The sequence below is a fragment of the Equus asinus genome, chromosome 1 (genome assembly GCF_041296235.1).
Source record: "Equus asinus isolate D_3611 breed Donkey chromosome 1, EquAss-T2T_v2, whole genome shotgun sequence".
NCBI lineage: Eukaryota > Metazoa > Chordata > Mammalia > Perissodactyla > Equidae > Equus > Equus asinus.
The window spans coordinates 101,453,497-101,470,333 of NC_091790.1; the positions used below are offsets into that span (position 1 = coordinate 101,453,497).

The following is a 16,837-nucleotide window of genomic DNA, read 5'->3' on the forward strand; positions in this document are numbered from 1 at the left end:
GTTTGGTTCTTTTTTATAGTCTACATCTCTTTGTTGTACATTTTTGTTTTGTTCACGCATTGTTTTCCTGATTTTGTTTACTTGTCTGTGTTCTCTTTTAGCTGACTAAGCATCTTTTAGAGTTATTTTGAATTCTTTGTCAGGTAATTCATAGATCTACATTTATTTAGGGCTGGTTTCTGGAGATTTATGTTGTTCCTTAGAGTGGGCTATGTTTCCTTGTTTCTTTGTATTCCTTGTGATCATTTGTTGAGATGTGAATATCTGAAAAAACAGTCACCCCTCCCAATCTTTACAGACTGGCTTTGTATAGGGGACGACCTTCACCAATCAGCCAGCTAGAAATTCTGGGGGCCTCACAGACATTTTCAGGGCAGGTGGGTGTAATTTCCAAGTTAAAGAGGTTTGCCCCTATTCTCAAGAGCCTGTAACCTCTTGCTCCCCCTGGTGTCTGCCTCCGGTACAGCAGTGTGCCTCTGGTGCTATAACAAGCCACAGTGCTCTCGGTGTTCTTAGTGGTCCCCCACCTGGCATCCAAAGTATGCTACCATTTCCAGCAGCGCTGAGTTAGGAGAGACAGAAAACAGTCCCTCAAGCAGCCCCTGAAAAACCAGAATGTCGCACACACATTCTACTCTTCCCTTTCTCCCAAAGGCAGAAGCTAAGAGTTGGGAGTTTTCTCCTGACCACTATGCTGTGCCCGGGAAGGGCTATGGTGAGCAAATGCAATGAACCTTCTCACCTGCTTCAATGCAGCTCTTCTTGGTTCTGTGCAAGCCTGGGGTACGGCAACCACTTACTGGTATCTGGAGTTCTCAGAAAGGCAATTTGGTCTATATATTGTTGATAAGTTGGTGTCTCCATTGAGGAATAAGGTCCTGGGGCTTCCTATTCTACCATCTTGCTGACATTACTCCCAAATTGTCCATAACTTTTGCCATCCAAAAATGACATAACATTTAGGTATGCCGAGTTGAATAAGATTATTACTTCCCAGGCTACAACGTAAATGCTATAGTTACCTTTTTAATTCACTTTCAGCAGGTAAATTCATATTGCTAGTTGTGAACATCCGGCTATGTGGGTTCTTCGAGGGCAAGGGTCATCCTCTTGTTATCCCTATCATCAAGCCCAGTATCTCCCACATAATGATAACTATCATGTAGAAGCTGCTTAATGAACGTTCTAGTACGAGTTCTGAATACTCGCCCAGAAAACAAAGGTCATTTTCATTGTTAAGGACTTTTTTCTTTTTTAAAGCCATTCATGATCTGTACATATCCACCTAGATTCTGCCTGCTTAAGTGGCTAATACCAAGGCTCCAATATAACACTGATTCTTAGTATTTTTTTCCTCATTTTAAAAAAAATTAACTTAGGTACATATTTTATTCAGATTTCCTTAGTTTTTACCTAATGTGCTTCTTCTGTTTTAGGATACTACATTACATTTAGTCATTATGCCTCTATAAGCTCCTCTTGGGTTGGAAAATTTCTCAAACTTTCCTTATTTTTTTAATGACCTTCACAGTCTTGAAGAGTAGTGGTCAGGTATTTTGTAGAATGCTCCTCAACTAAGATTTTTCTGATGTTCTCCTCATAATTAGACTGGGGTTATGTTTTGGGGAGGAAAACTACACAGGTGACGGGCCATTCGCATCACACCATATCAAGGGTACATGCTATTAACATGACTTACCACTGTTGATGTCGACCTTGATCACCTGGTTGAGGCAATGTTTGTCTGGTTTCTCCAGTGTAAAGTTATACTCTTTTTCCTTACTTTCCATGTATACTCTTTGCAAGGAAGTCACTATGTGCAGGACACTATCCTTCTGAACAAACTTAGCCTGTTATCTTGTAGAGCATTCCACGTTTTGGTCTGTTCGATTTTTAAAGGTGTCATTTAATTTGTTCCTTATCCCGTATTTCCTGTAAATCTCACTTATACGGTTGATGATGTGTACATCACACCAGATGGCTTGTGATGTCAGATTGACTCCTTTTAGCAATCATTTGCTTAGGAAGGTAACAGCAGAGCTCTTCACTGTAAAAGCGCGTTTTTTCTTTGCAATTGGCAAGAAATGTATCGGGTATACTTTGGCATCTTGGTCTTCATCCATGGACATCGACGCCATGAGAAATGATATACAAAGGTGCTGGCTCCAAAGCTCCTGAATCCTCTGGTTCCCATCAGTACTCATTCACCCAGCTGTGTGTTCAACAAACATCTACCGAAGGCCTACTAAGTTCTAGGCAGTATTTAGCTGCTGGGGCTACAGAGGGGAAAGCTGGGCTCTGTCCTCCAGGCGCACAGCCCAGTGCTACAGAAAGGCGATCAAGAGTTTCAGTAAAGTGTGATCAGTCTACACCGGTGAGAAGCACACGGTGCTTTCTTTGGTGATTGCCACTATAATTGTTCACCACACTTTGCTCACATACTCAAGATTTTCATTAGTTAGTGTTGAAACAAAGAGAGTTTATGATTTAAACTTCAGTTAACTAGCTCCTTTAATCCGCAAACATTCTAGTTAGTTCTAGTTGCCTCCATAGAAAGACTTGTCTAGTTATTATAAAAACATAAAAATCTAAAAATCTCCAGAGGGCAGCATGGCTTAGAGGAATGAATGTAGACTTCAGAGCCCAAAAGGATTGAAGCCAAAGCTCCATCTTTCATTTTGTAGTTGTGTTACTGGCTTTGTGATCTGGCACAAATTATTTAACTTCTCTGAGCCATGGATTCCTATACATAAGCTAGAGGAAGTAGCTACCTCCAAGGGTTTTTAGGACAATTAAGCAAAATAAGATATGAAGTGCTTAGAAGAGCTCCCAAGTTCCTAGAATATAGTAAATATTTAATAAATGGCATTCCTCTTGAGAAATAGCAAAAACTATAAAGTATGCATATAAGACAATCAAGTACTCTGATTTGCGCATTTTTCCTTTAGCAGTATAAATATCACAGGAATAAAGCCAAAATAATATCATGACACTAGCACAGGTGGAAGCTAATTCCTATTTTTCGTTAGAGTAAAAGAAGCTGGTGAGTCTCAAACCAAAGTTGGCAGATTCCCACCATCCCCCCACCCTGCAGGCCCTCCATACGCTGCCTCTTATTTGTGCCTACAGTATGGGGCATGGTCAGGGGGTTGGGAGACCATAGAACAGTAATATATGACATGGGGTAAAGTTTTAAAGGCATAAAGATGATAGCATAGAAATCTTAGAGGCAGGAACTCTTAGCAATAGGGTCTGTGCTCCAGACAGAACATACGTCACCTTTCTGCTCAGCCAGATCCCACAGGTCCCGAGCTGCTGCCCAAGACAGTGTCATGGGGTATTCCACAAGGACATGCTTGCCAGCATTAAGAAACTGCCTTTGGAAAAAAGAGAGAGAGAGAGAGAAAATCACTTCAAATAAGCTTCACTAAAATGCCCTGCATGACAGAGAACAGAATGTTACACATGCACAAAGTCTCTGTGTGTACACGTGCCATGAAGGATGCGGGAGACAGTCAGGGCCAGAGGATAAGGAGGACGAACTGTACCTCACGTTAGTTTCTACTATGCTGCACGAGAGTGTCTTCCTAGTTACGGGCTAATTTGAACATTCATCCATTCATCCAGTTACAGATTCAACTAGGTACTACTTACCAGTTATTTCAGAGAAGAAATAGAGACATGTTAACAGGTAAAGTGCCTGTTACCAATAACAGCTATGAATAAAGACTACAAATCCCAGGGGAGCTAGCTCTGCCTGAGGCAGCCCAAAGGGGTTTCACTAATGACATCTGAACTGGGCCTTGAAGGACAAAAGCCCTCTTCCAGGTGTAACAGGACAAGGGTATTTCCCTTTGAGCAGCATGGGCAGGGGCTGGGGTGTTTGACGGGGCTCCGGCCATTGGGATAATGGTGCGAATTTCAGCACGGCCGGGGCATGGGCTACAGGAGGAAGAGGGAAACAAAGTCCCAAAAGGAGCTGGGAGTCTGAGAGTGAAGGGGCTAGAAGGCTGGGCTCAGAACATGGAATTTGATTCTCTAGATATTTTAGGGTACAAGCGTGGGAATTACACGATCGCTTTTTTAAGGAAATACACTCTGGTGCCAAAGAAGGTTAAGGGGAGCCAAGGAAAGGTGTGTCTTTCCACACTAGAACTGGAGTGATGAAGAAGGAGCAGCTTACTCCTGGGGGACAGCAGGGTGGTAGCAGCTGTGGCTGAATGTCGGAACCTAGAGGGGAAGCTGAGACTCAGGGAGGCGGCCGGCACTGCCGAGGGAGCTGCCAGGTCCCGGGTGGGGCTCCTCCTTCCAGGCTCAGTCCCACCAAAAGCTCGAAGGGCTCTCAGCTTCGCATTCAAAGGTGGGGCAGCGGGACATGTCGCTTCCCCTCTTGCTTTATAAACAATGTCATCTCCCCTCTTTGAATGCCACCACTACTTCCTTACACTTTTATCCCATGGCAAAAATGCTTTATACTAAAGGAGCTCTCAGAGATAGCAAATGATGTGGAAAGGGTAAACGATCAAATACTGGAAGCTGATCCACACTTAGAAAGGACCATGACAGTTTGCTGAGGCACAGAAAAGATGCGGGCTCCGTATCCTGAGTTATAGGATGAGAAAAACGCAAGCACTGTTCAAACTACTCTCAAGAAATTCTTTACAAAGAAATAAGACACTTTAATTCTTAATGTTTCTAATGTTTTAAATTACAGTGTACTACGTAAATACTAGTTTTACTACATTTTTCATTTCCTTACACATTTATAACCAATATTGAGAATTTTTATTGTTTTGACGACAATTTTTAAAGATCATGGATCCACTGTAATCCTTCCGTTGATTACTAAGACCCCTTTGCAAGATTTCGGCTTGCCCAGTCATTCTCACAGCCCTGCACGACTGCGCAAGGCAACAATAGCCTGCGTTCAACACTCACCTGATGTAGTCCTCATGGCTGGAATTCTCACTGCAGATATAAGCAACCTCGACCTCTTGGCTGGAGAGAGCATCTTCCAAAGAAATCTGGGGCACTCCTTCAACACTCCCGAGTTCTCGTCTGTTTGAGAGTAACAGGGAAATGGAACTCAAAAGTAGGCAGAATATCGAATAAATGAGAGCCATCTCTCTCCCCTCCTCCCAACAACGTCCTGATGATCAGCTTTTGGAAATCAAGAAACGAATTTCCTCCCTCCCACTTCCAGGGCACTTTCCACCATGGAGGGAGAAAAACAGCCCCAGGGGTGAAGTCAGGGCACCAGGCATTGAGTGCCGACACTACAACTAACAGCCTGTGTGACGTGGGAGTCTCTGAATTACTTCACTTCTAAAGTAAAAAGAACTGGTCTCCTTTTATCTCATGAGAAGTGATCTCTGTGGTCACCGCCAGCTCCGAGCACTTGGCCAAACACTGTGTGTCTCAAACCGAATCCAAATCCGATACGCTAACCCCTTTAAAGTGCAAACGGCTGAGTGCATTCAAGCTTCTTCACATACATCACGGCTTCCTGATGGTCAAGTACAAGGCGAGTGTCATCGCCTCCTTGATAGCTGAGCTCACAAAGCCCAGAGAGGCAGTGGCTGCCACGGCTGACCAGCAGCAGAAGCAGGACAGGAACCCTAAGCCTTCTGGCCCTTTGCAGGAAGGAGCTTCTGCTCTAGAAGAGCCGAGCACCCGGCTATCTGCACAGGCCCCAGGGCGGGGGCTGGCGCAGTCCTCCAACGGTGGCCGCCACAGAGGAAACGGGCAGAGCAGGAGGCCTTGGCCGGCTCAGAGCTCCACCCAAGCTGCAGCAGGCAGAAGGCAGTTAGGAAAGTTCAGCTGCCAAAGGGCATTATGGGAGGTTTCCTCCTACGGGTGCCACCCAATCCATACGGCTTAATTTGGCCAATACTTATTGTTTGCCTGCTGTGTGTTGGGCACTGCAGGGAGGACGAAGAGAATGAATTAAAAGTCCTCAGCTTCCAGTGAGCTCACAGGCTGGTAGCGGGAGGAAGACACACATACAGATACACAGCAACACAAGACTAACATGAGAAATGTGCCGGAGGTACAGGGAGGAGGCTGAGAGAAGGCAAGAAACGCCTAGTTTAGAGTTTCAGAAAAGGCCTCCTGGGGAGGTGACGGACTCAGCAGGTCGGCCATGAAGAACAGTGTATGTGAGAAGGGGAACAGTGTGACAATGGCAGGGTGCCGCAGAGCAGCAGGTATGAGCTGGCCATCTTCGCACACGACCTGGGTAGTTCAGGAGCTCCCACTGCATCCGTCACGGCATCCAGCTGGCAGAGGACTGGGGATTACGGGAAAAGGAGAGGCCCTGCTTCAGCCTTGAGCCAGTGCTGTGCTCGATCCAGCTTCAGGTGGGGGCACACTGGGAGCCACAATGCTGGCTAACAACAACGTCGATCTCCCATTTGTGTGCAGCTCCCTTCAAGTCTTACTGGGAGAGGAACAGAGACCAAGGACAGATTCCCGGCACTTCTGGGTCTCCCTAGCGCCCAGAAGTCCACTTTAAATCCTTAAAGGAAGGGCCAGGTTTTGAGACAGGTAAACTGCAAGAAAGTAGGTCCCACAAATTAAAATACGAAAAATCTCCAGCACAGACCATCACGATGGTTACTTCTGCCTTGCGTAAGTATTTATCTGATTTCTCCAAAGCACTAGAAAGTAGAGACATGCCCAACTTGCGCACCACACATCTCAGCCCGCAAAGTGCCTACATCTAGTTCACCACTCATATCGATGAACGAGGTTGCACAGCGGGACTTTGGTGAGTAGTGTGTGCAAGTGGAGCAAGGAGCTGAGTGTGGGGCAGGGAAGAAGAAACACGGGGGTAAGTTCAGTTTTGGTTGAGTTATGGGAGATAAACAAATCCCTAAAGAAAAGCGGGGCTCAAAATGATCAAAGGGAAAGGAACACATGGTGTTTAAAAGATGGGCTTTGAATCAAACAGACCTGTGTCCAAATCCAGTTCTTAGACTTCCTAGCTGTGTGACCTCAGGCAAATTACCTAACTCCTCTGTGGCTCAGCTTCTTTATCTGTAAAGTGGGCTTGGTGATCAAATCTACATCAAATAGTGGGTAAGCCTGGTAAAGCCCAGGGCCACTGCATGGATGGCTGTTATGATGACTAATGTACACCTTAAGCCTTCTTTCAGGCCACCCCATCACATGTTCGCTGTGCCCCTTCTGTAACTGTCAGACCCCTCTGGGCTGACTCGTTGAACATCCCAGCTGCAGGGCCAGCACTCTTCAGCTCCCAGCCCCATTCACACCGGAGATCTTGTGAGGCTGACCCCCAACACAGTTCTCTGAGTGACCCTGGGGTCAGCTCTCTCTCTCCTGGGTCTGGAGAATCTCCATGTCCCGAGGCCTAGTCCATCTCTCTGAGCTTCCCACGAATTACAAAGCACAAAGCAAATGCGAGCCACCTGGACACGAAGCCAATCAGGTTCAGGAACGCCGATGAAGGATGTGGATTCCGCAGGTCCCTTATCCGCACGGAGCCGGCTCTGCCAACGCCAACCACCACAACGCCAAACTTCCTCTCGGGCTGAAACACAAGGGACCAACGTGGAGTTTGCAAATGGTCCAGGCATCTGGCAGGGAACAGCAAAACAAAGACGCGTGGGCAGAACCAGTCAGGGTCCGACCAGCAAGGAAGGGAGCCAACCCAGAACCCACCAGAAGCCGCGGCACGTAAGGATTAAGAAAGTCCCTGAAATGCGGCTCGGAGAGAAGTCACCTCCACCCAAGACATATTTCTACGGGTGCTCTGGCCAGTGTCATCCACGGAGAAGGCTCCCACATGTGGCTCTCCATTTCTACTGCCACCTCTCCAAGGGTGGGAGATTTTCCTCTTTAAGCCATTCCTAGCCCACGTTCTGGTCCCTCTGTCCTCCCTGGATCCCTCCTCTAGGGGACACGCGACTCTCATACAGCTGGGAGTCTTCAGAGGCCTCAGCTGCTCAGTGAGCTGCTGGCAGAAGGGCAAATAGGCAAACCACGATCTGTCACCTACTCAGACTCCTCACTATGGCTTTCTGGGTTCCAACCAACTTCCCTCCCACTCTGCCATGGTAGCTTCCGTATCATTTAGGTATCCTGCTGGCAGCTGTATGCAAATTGTATTAGAGTGAAAAATCAAGTCGACTTTTGAAAGTTACCCAGCAACTCAATAGAATACAAACTGATACAATTATCTCTACACATCCCTTAACCCAGATCCTGGATGTGTCTGAGCACAGACTCACCCCCTTCCTTCACCTCTACTATCTGGTTGTCGCCATTTCCTGCTGATTCTGCCCCTCTCCCTGTGTCTCCTGCTCTCGTCTTGGCCCAGGCCTTCCTTGCCTCCTTACTGACAATGTAATCAATAACCAACTAGTCTCACTGCTTCTAATCTCACCCTTCCCACGGCCGTCCACAGGCCTCCCAGAGCAGGCGCTTACGATGAAACTAAGTCCCTCCGCTGATAAGGCCCGTCATTTCCCCAACTGCTATGCACTGAGTGTTTGTGTCCCCCCCAAAATTCACACTGAATGAAGATTGTAACCCTTTCCTGCAATATGATGGGATTAGGAGGTGGGGCCTTTGGGAGGTAATTAGGGTTAGGTGAAGTCACGAGGTAGGAGCACTCAAGAGTGGCGTCAGTGTCCTTACGAGTCACGAGAGCTTGCTTCCTCTCTCTGGCCTCCGCCCACATGAGGACACACTGAGTAGTCGGCTGTCTGCAAGCCAGAAGAGGGCTCTCACCAGACCCTGGCCATGCTGGCAGCCCGAACTCAGATTGCCAGACTCCAGAGCTGTGAGAAATCAATTTCTGAGGCTTATAAGCCACCTGGTCTGCAGTACTTTATTACAGCAGCCCAAACTGACTGAGATTCCAACCAAAGAGCGAAAAACAGCCAAGTGCAAGTTCTTTACCAAACATATGAGACCTTCCACAGCTTGGCTCCTGCCTGGTTCTCCAGCATCACTGAGGGGTTGCCTGGAAGCCAAGAAGTCTGGAAAGTGTCTGCAGCCTGCAGCTTGGGAGGGAGTGTTCACAGGAGCTTGACTGCCTGCTAAGCCACACAGCAGCCTTGACAGACACATGAGACTGCAACTGTGCCCTGTGAACAACAGTCTCTTTCTTCAGTCTCCCAGGACTCCCGAGACTGCCTCTAACCGGCCGACTTCACACGGAGAGAGCTCTGGACAGTGTAGTTTCAGGCTGCTTTCTCTGAGTCAGGGGGGAGCATGAGAAGGAGCGGCCACAACGCCCAACCGACAACAGGCAATTGAGCCCAGTTAGTACCTTTTCAGTTACAAGTCTAGTTTTTTATTTTTATTTTTTGACAGTCTCACGTACCAAAAAGCAGTAAGGTAATCATTAGAGAAATCTGTACAGCCAAACACACCCCGATCAAATATTTGTTTCTTCTTTAACTGAGAAAAGGAGACGAGCAATCTCACTAGGTTAAACATTTACTGCATTTCTAAGATTAACTATTGAACAGCCGTATTCCAGATAACAACCAGGAACATAAGTCTCTAGCTTCAAAAGAGCCGCTAGATTAAGAAACAGCTCCATTATCTGTAATAAGCCAAATTGCTTTTTTCATTTTAGTAGTTGATGATACAAACTTGCAAACAAAACCCGGCTTGCCCAGTGTCAGACTGAATGACGAAATGTTTTACAGTTTGGTTTGGACAACATTTTCTTGCACAACTGACACAGAGGGACAAAATAGGCGTGAAAATATTGATATTTTAAGAGTTGAGTTCCTCCTTGGGAAAGAACTTTATTTTTGAGGAAAATGAATTGCTAGGCCATTTTTCCTGAGCGTCTGCATTTTACATGAGACCTCTTCAACATTTTCTGACAGGAAACTGCAAATCAAAGAGATGAGGGCTTCTGGTTTCTCATTCCACACGTAAGGAGCCACCCTAACAACAAGAGACAAGCTAAACAGACTGAAAAATCAACAACTCTTCCAGGATCCATAATAGAGGGGAGGACATGGGGCAAAGTGCTGCCCCAAGACTGGACAGACAGACAGGCAAATGCAGAGAACAACTTTCTGGAGCAGAGACTCAGGAGCAAAAAGCGCCTCAAGGACCAGCGCTGCGGGGGAGAGCCTGGACTGCACCTGATGAACTGCTGGACGCTCAGTGAGGGTGACTCTGATAGTTAAACACGCCAGGGACCCAGCCTTGGGGACGGGGCCCCACAATTTGGTGAGATTTACCTCCAGGAGCTTGACCAGTTCCGCTAGTAAATATTGCAGAAACTTCCCCTCTTGCTTCCAGCAGGGAATGAGATAAAGAACCCTTTTGAAATATGCCAGAAATGTTCTTGACAAGGCCTGCCCTCAAGGGAAACTAGTTAACCAGAGCCTAACCTGCTGGGGTATTATCAGAGCCTAACTGACCTCAGGGAAGGGAAACACCCACCTCCAGGCCCCTCAGGCCATCCTGTCCCACCTAAGGAGGGAGGAAAAAAACAAGAAACAGTGTGAAGTTCATAATTCAGAGGCACAGGCTTAACAAGAGACTGAGACCTAATCCCTGGACTACAGAATGCCTCCCCTCCCCCACACCCCACCGCCACGTCACTAAAGGCCTATTTACAGCTATTCCTCTCACACAGTACCTCATATCTGGCTATCAAGGAAAAATGACAACACATACCAAAAGGCAAAAACCACAATTTGAAGAGACAGAGGAAGCATCAGAACCAGACACGGCAGGGATGTTGGAATTATGAGACTGGGAATTTAAAACAACTATGATTAACACGCTAAGGTCTAATGGATAAAGCAGACAGAATGCAAGAACAGATGGGCAATGTAAGCTGAGGGATGAAATCCTGAGAAACAACCAAAAAGAAGTGCTAGAGATCAGAAACACGGAACAGAAATGAAGCAAACCTCTCATGGGCTTATTAGTGACTGGACACAGCTGAGGAAAGAGACTCAGAGCTTGACAATATCTCAGTGGTAACCTTCAAACTGAAAAGCAAAGAGAACAAAGACTGAAAAAAAACAAAACAGAATATTCAAGGACTGTGGGACAACTACAAAAAGTATAATGTATGTAATGGGAAAGCCAGAAGGAGAAGAGAGAGAGAAAGGATCAGAAGAAATATTTGAAACAATAACGACTGAGAATTTCCCCAAATTAATGTCACACACCAAACCACAGGTCCAGGAAGTTCAGGGAACACCAAGCAGAATAAACGCCCCCAAACAACGATGCTCAGGCCCGTGATTTTCAAATTACAGAAAATTAAAGATAAAGGGGAACATCCAGAAGGAAGTCAGAGAAAAAACACCCATACAGAGGAACCAAAATAAGAATTACATCTTACTTCTCCTCAGAAACCATGCAAGCAAGAAGAGAAATGTGAAACGAGTTGACAACAGTGCCTCCATTTTGCACCCTGGACTCCATCTTGTTAAAAATATGAAACTGTGCTGACCTTGCTGACTTGCCAAAAGGGAGCTATTTGCTGAGAACGGACTTTCGGAAGGGCTGTGCAAAAATATACTTTTTGTGGAAGCAACAGGATGTCCTTGGGTAACCAATGAATTGTAACAAATTGATCCTTCCTAACAAACAACTGGGGTAACAGTTCTGGACTCTCCTTTTTGCTATGAACACTCCTGACCTTCAGCCCTCAGAGGTACATTTCTCTGGCTGCTGCTGAAGCCTGTCTTCCCCGAATTGCAATTCCAAGACCCCCAAATAAAGACTCTCCTTTTGTTTTGCAGTTGCCTCTTTTTTCTAAGTTGACAGAGAGGAGTGAAATATTTGAAGTGTTGAGGGAAAAAACCCGCCAACCTAAAATTCTGTATCCTGGGGCCGGGCCCGTGGCCGAGTGGTTAAGTTCGTGTGCTCCGCTGCGGCAGCCCAGGGTTCGGATCCTGGGTGCGGACATGGCACCGCTCGTCAGGTCACGTTGAGGCGGCGTCCCACATACCACAACTAGAAGGACCCACAACTAAGATATACAACTATGTACGGGGGTGTTTGGGGAGATAAAGCAGAAAAAAAAAAAAAGAAAGATTGGCAACAGTTGTTAGCTCAGGTGTCAATCTTTAAGAAAAATAAATAAATAAATAAAATAAAATTCTGTATCCTGTGAAATTATCCTTCAAAAGTGAAGGAGAAATAAAAAGTTCTCAGACAAAAACTTGAGGGAATCTGTTCCCAGTAGACCTGCCTTGCAAGAAATGTTAAAATAATTTCTACAGGGAGTGGGAAAATAATGTAAGTTGGAAAATCACATCTATATAAAGAAAGGAAGAGCATCAAGGAAGGACTCAGTGAGGGTAACACAAAAACTTTATTTTTCTTATACTTAGTTGATCTAACACAACAATTTGTTCGAAATCAAACAGCAACAAAGTAATCAATTACGTATGCTTATGTATATGTCTTACAAATGTATTTAGATACCTCCAGATGCTTATAAGTGAAATAAATGGAGCAATGACACAAAGGACAAGAGGAAGGAACTGGATCCTTCTGTTATTTCATGAGACTCACACGACCTGTGGAGCAGCACAGTGTTATTTGAAAGTGGACTTGGATTAGCTGTAAATGTATATTGCAAACTCTAGGGCAACCACTAAAAAAAGTAAAAAAAAAAAAAAAACCCCAATATGCTAAGAAAAGAGAGAAAATGGAATCAAAATGCTCAGTTAAAACCACAAAAGGGAGAAAAAGAGTGGAAGACAAAAACAGGAACAAAGAACAAGGGCAACAAACAAAAAATAGTAACACGCATTACTCCAACTACATCAATAATCACTTTGAACATTAATGGTCTAAATGCATCAATTAAAAGGTAGAGATTGTCAGAGTGGATCAAAAAACAAGACCCAACCATATGTCGTTTACAAAAAACCCACTTTAAATATAAAGACACACATAGACTAAAAGTAAATGGATGGAGATAAGTGTACCATGCTACAACTAACCAAAAGAAAGCAGGAGTAGCTATATTAATTTTAGGAAGGGCATTACATAACAATAGTGGGGTCCAAGAAGACATCATAATCCTTAACATGTATACCTAACAACCAAACTACACGAGGCAAAAACCCAACAGAACTGCAAGGAGAAAGAGATGGATCCATTATCATAGTTAGAGACTTCAACACCCCTCCATCAGAAATGGACAGATGCAGCAGGCAGAAAATCAGTTAGGACACAGTTGACCTCAACACCACCATCAATTAACTGGATATAATTGACATGTCTAGACGACTTCATCCAACAACAGCATTCTTCTCAAGCTCACATGGAACACTCACAGCACATTCTGAGCCCTAAAATATACCTTAACAAATTTAAAAGAACAGAAATCAGACAGCGTCTGCTGAGGCCATAATGGAATTAAACTAGAAATCAATAACAGAAAGATAACCAGAAAATCCCAAAATATAAGGGGACTAAGTAAATCAAAGAGATGGCTAAACTGCTCTGTAGTGGTGGCTAAAACTTTGGGGTGGGAACCAGCCAACAGCAGGGGAAAGGGGAAGAAAGATGAATAGACAGGGGAAAATGCGTGCAGATTATGAAGAGGCTGAAGTACGTGGAGAAAGGAGCCAGTGAGACATGCCCAGTGGAGGGTGGACAATGGAATTCCAGAAACGAGAGTGACTAAAATTCCATTTTCAGTTGCTTGCTGTGCTCTGCCGTCTTGAACTTTTGGTAAAATGCCACTATACATACAGCCCTGCAGAGATATAAAAGGACAGGAGCAGTTACAAGATAGCAAAAAAGGGACACATACAAGGAATAGCAAAGTGACTCAAAAACTAATTCAGGACCAAATCTTAGTCACAGAGGAAGCTTGTTCCCCCTCTTGGACTCAGAGAAGCTGGTGTCTGGAGCTCCAGATCTGAAAATGACATTCAGAGAAAGTTAGGATTAAGAGAAGATGCTCTGCCAACTTAGAAAAAAATTGTTCTCAGATGAAGAGGGTAGAAGATAATGTCAAATCGCTGCAGAAGAACAAGGTGTGAGGCATGAGTGCAGGTGCCAGACTACCACTCTGGGAAGGGAAAAGGAGATTCCAAACAGTCAGGAAGAACAATCTAATGTTTTTCACCCATTGTTTACAAGGATCAAAAAGTTGACAACACATTGTTTGGCACGGGCAAACAGGCAACCTTTTGAGAGCAACTTGGAAATGTTTATCCAACAATACTCTTTGCTCCAGTAAATCCATTTCTAAGAAGGTAGCCTATGGAGCTACACAGGTGATATGACTTAGGTTTATTGCAGCCTTGCTTGTAATAGCAAAAGATTGAAAGTAACATATATGTTGTCAATAGCAGGCTGGTTATATAAGTTATGGTATACCCCTAAAATGGAATATTATGCAGCTACAAAAAAGAACAAGGAAGTTCTTTATGTATTGAAAGGGACTGATCTCCAAGATACATTGTTGGGTGAGAAAAGTAAAATACAGAGCAGTGTAAGTTGTATGCTATAGTTTGTGTCAAAAAAGGAGGGGGCAGCTAAAGGAAAAAAATATTTGTCATAGACGTTTAGAAATCTCTCTGAACGGATAGCCAAGAAACCAGTAACACTGGTTGCCTGGAAGCATGAAAAACAGAATAGCTGGGAGGGAAGAGGACTTCTCAGGGTAAATCTTTTTTTCCCCCTAAATCCTTTCAAATTTTGAATCATGTGAATATATTCGTTATCCAAAATACAAACACTTAACATAGATACCAATATCTGAGGGCCGCTCAGAGCAGACAAGAACTCTGCAGCATGGAGAGCCGTACCCTTACTCCCACCTGCCCTCCTGGAGCTCCCTCTACAGGGTCTGGCATTCTCGGCTGCCCCACCTCCTGGCCCTTTGCCCCTGACCATGCCCTGTCCAAAGCCCCCCAAATCCTCAACTCCTCACACCGCAGGCAACAACTGCTGCCTGCACTCACCCTTTCTGGCCGAAGCCCAATCTGGTTCTCACCACTGCGCCTCTCTGCTTTACCTCAGGCCACCTAGGACCTTCTCGTTGCCATATTCAAGGGCTTTTCCTCAGCTGCATTCTCCTGGACCTCAGGCATATCTGAAACTTAACTGGACCCTCTTTAAATTCACTCCTGCCTTGTCTTCCCCCACCTCATGCTGAGGTTTTCTTTTCACATTTCACCACTTTTCTTCTTCATCCTGCCCCCTTGACGTGCATACGTCCCAATGCTCAATCCTTGTCCCTCTGTTCTTCTCTCTTCCCCATATTCCCTCATTCCTAAGATTTCCATGACCACCTTTATGCTGAAGACTCAGCATCTGGAGCTGTGAGCCATCCTCTCCTCCAAGCTCCAGTCCCCAGAAGAAATGTGAGCTGGGCATTTTCGCCTGGGCTGTCTCCCCCGACCTGGACCATCACGCTCTGTGCCAGACTCCAACCGTCCATCCCACCAGACTGGCTGTGGTCTGGACTTCTGGGCAAAGGCCAGTGATTCCACGAACTCTAACAGGCACCCCGCTTGAAATGCATTCAGCAAACATCCTCTGAGATCAAAGGGCTGGTTGCGGCTCATGATCTTTCTCCACCTTTCCCCTCCAGCCAGCCTGAGTCACAGTATGCTTTCCTTGAAAAACTTCTGTCATGTGACTTCCTTCTTCTACATTTTCAGTGACCCACCCCCGCTCTGGACTGCATTACAAGATTATTAAACAGTCTCTGGATCATCCTATCTTTTAGTCAACTGACATTTAGCGAGGACAAACTATGTATGTGGCATCATGACAGATGCCGTGGGGACACTAAGATGAATGTGGCTCACAGACGGCTATACTCGAAGTCAGAGAATGGAAGGTGACAAAAAAAGAGATAAATAAAGGACAATGGGAATTCACAGAGGGAGGTATCACTTCCAGAGAGAAAGCTCTGAGGAGCCTTCCATGTAGCAGAAATGACATCTGAACCAGATGGACAGGATTAGCTGACTACAGGAAAGAAGAAAAGCATTCATGGGCCAGAAACAGCAGGGCTTGAATCTGGGTTCTGCCTTTAATACCCTGTGGCTTAGAGCAATTTGCTTAACCCTCCTTTTCCTCATCTACAAAGCAGAGGTAATGAGAGCATCTTCCTCACAGGCATTTTGTTAGCATCAAATGGATGCGCATCATGGGAGCTATGCAGCAGATTAACTATATGTTATATCTTGAAAACACAGTGCTGAGTGGACAGAATAAGAAAGAGAACAAGACATAAACTGTAACAAAATACAATTATTTGAATTAAATGTACATCACACAATGGTTCCCAGGGGTTAGGGGTGGGAGAGGCTGTGACAACAAAAGGGCAACAGAAGGAAATGTTTGGGAGTGAGGGTCTGAATCCTGACTGTGGTGATGGTTCCCCCAATCGATGCATTAATTCACAGGACTGTACACCCCCCAAAAAATCAATTTTACAGTATGTAAATGTAAAAGGCATTTGTACAAAAAGAATACCATATTTTCATGAATACACGCAAACAGAAAGGTAAACATTTGGTACATGAGAACCGCTGTCTTTGGAAGGGTGAGAATGCGGATGGAGACAAAAAGGAATAAGAAGATACATACAAGAGAGGGGCCTGGCACAGACCAACCAAGACAACGTGCCATGAACTGGGGCTGAGGAGTACCCTCTGTGCCTGAGGTCTCCTCCTCTGTCCCCAAAAAGGGAAAGATAATGACCGAGGGGAGGGTAAGTAAAGCGCAGAAGAGTAAGTGCAGAATTAGGAAAGAGAGGAAGAGATGAGGAGGTAGAGAGTAAAGTAAGAGACAGATTGCAAAGTTACTATGGTCTCACTTATCAGTAAGTTCTATAAGCATA

At 45.2% G+C, this 16,837-nt stretch overlaps 1 protein-coding gene across 9 annotated transcripts in view; it reads right to left on the reverse strand.

The window, feature by feature from the left end:
• BLVRA (biliverdin reductase A) overlaps positions 1-16,837 on the reverse strand; it is a 64,598-nt gene that overhangs the window by 26,511 nt on the left and 21,250 nt on the right. For 3 of the 9 annotated variants that reach the window (XM_014853722.2, XM_070504317.1, XM_070504324.1), the window contains exons 3-5: positions 7,431-7,552; positions 4,939-5,058; positions 3,280-3,377 (exon numbers count right to left, since the gene is read on the reverse strand). In XM_014853722.2, the coding sequence (XP_014709208.2) occupies positions 3,280-3,377; positions 4,939-5,058; positions 7,431-7,552 (340 nt within the window). Of the gene's footprint in view, positions 1-3,279; positions 3,378-4,938; positions 5,059-7,430; positions 7,599-8,925; positions 9,409-10,437; positions 10,468-16,837 lie in introns of those variants that run through there. The other 6 variants (XM_070504309.1, XM_014853721.3, XM_070504306.1 and 3 more) reach the window with 3 other exon arrangements.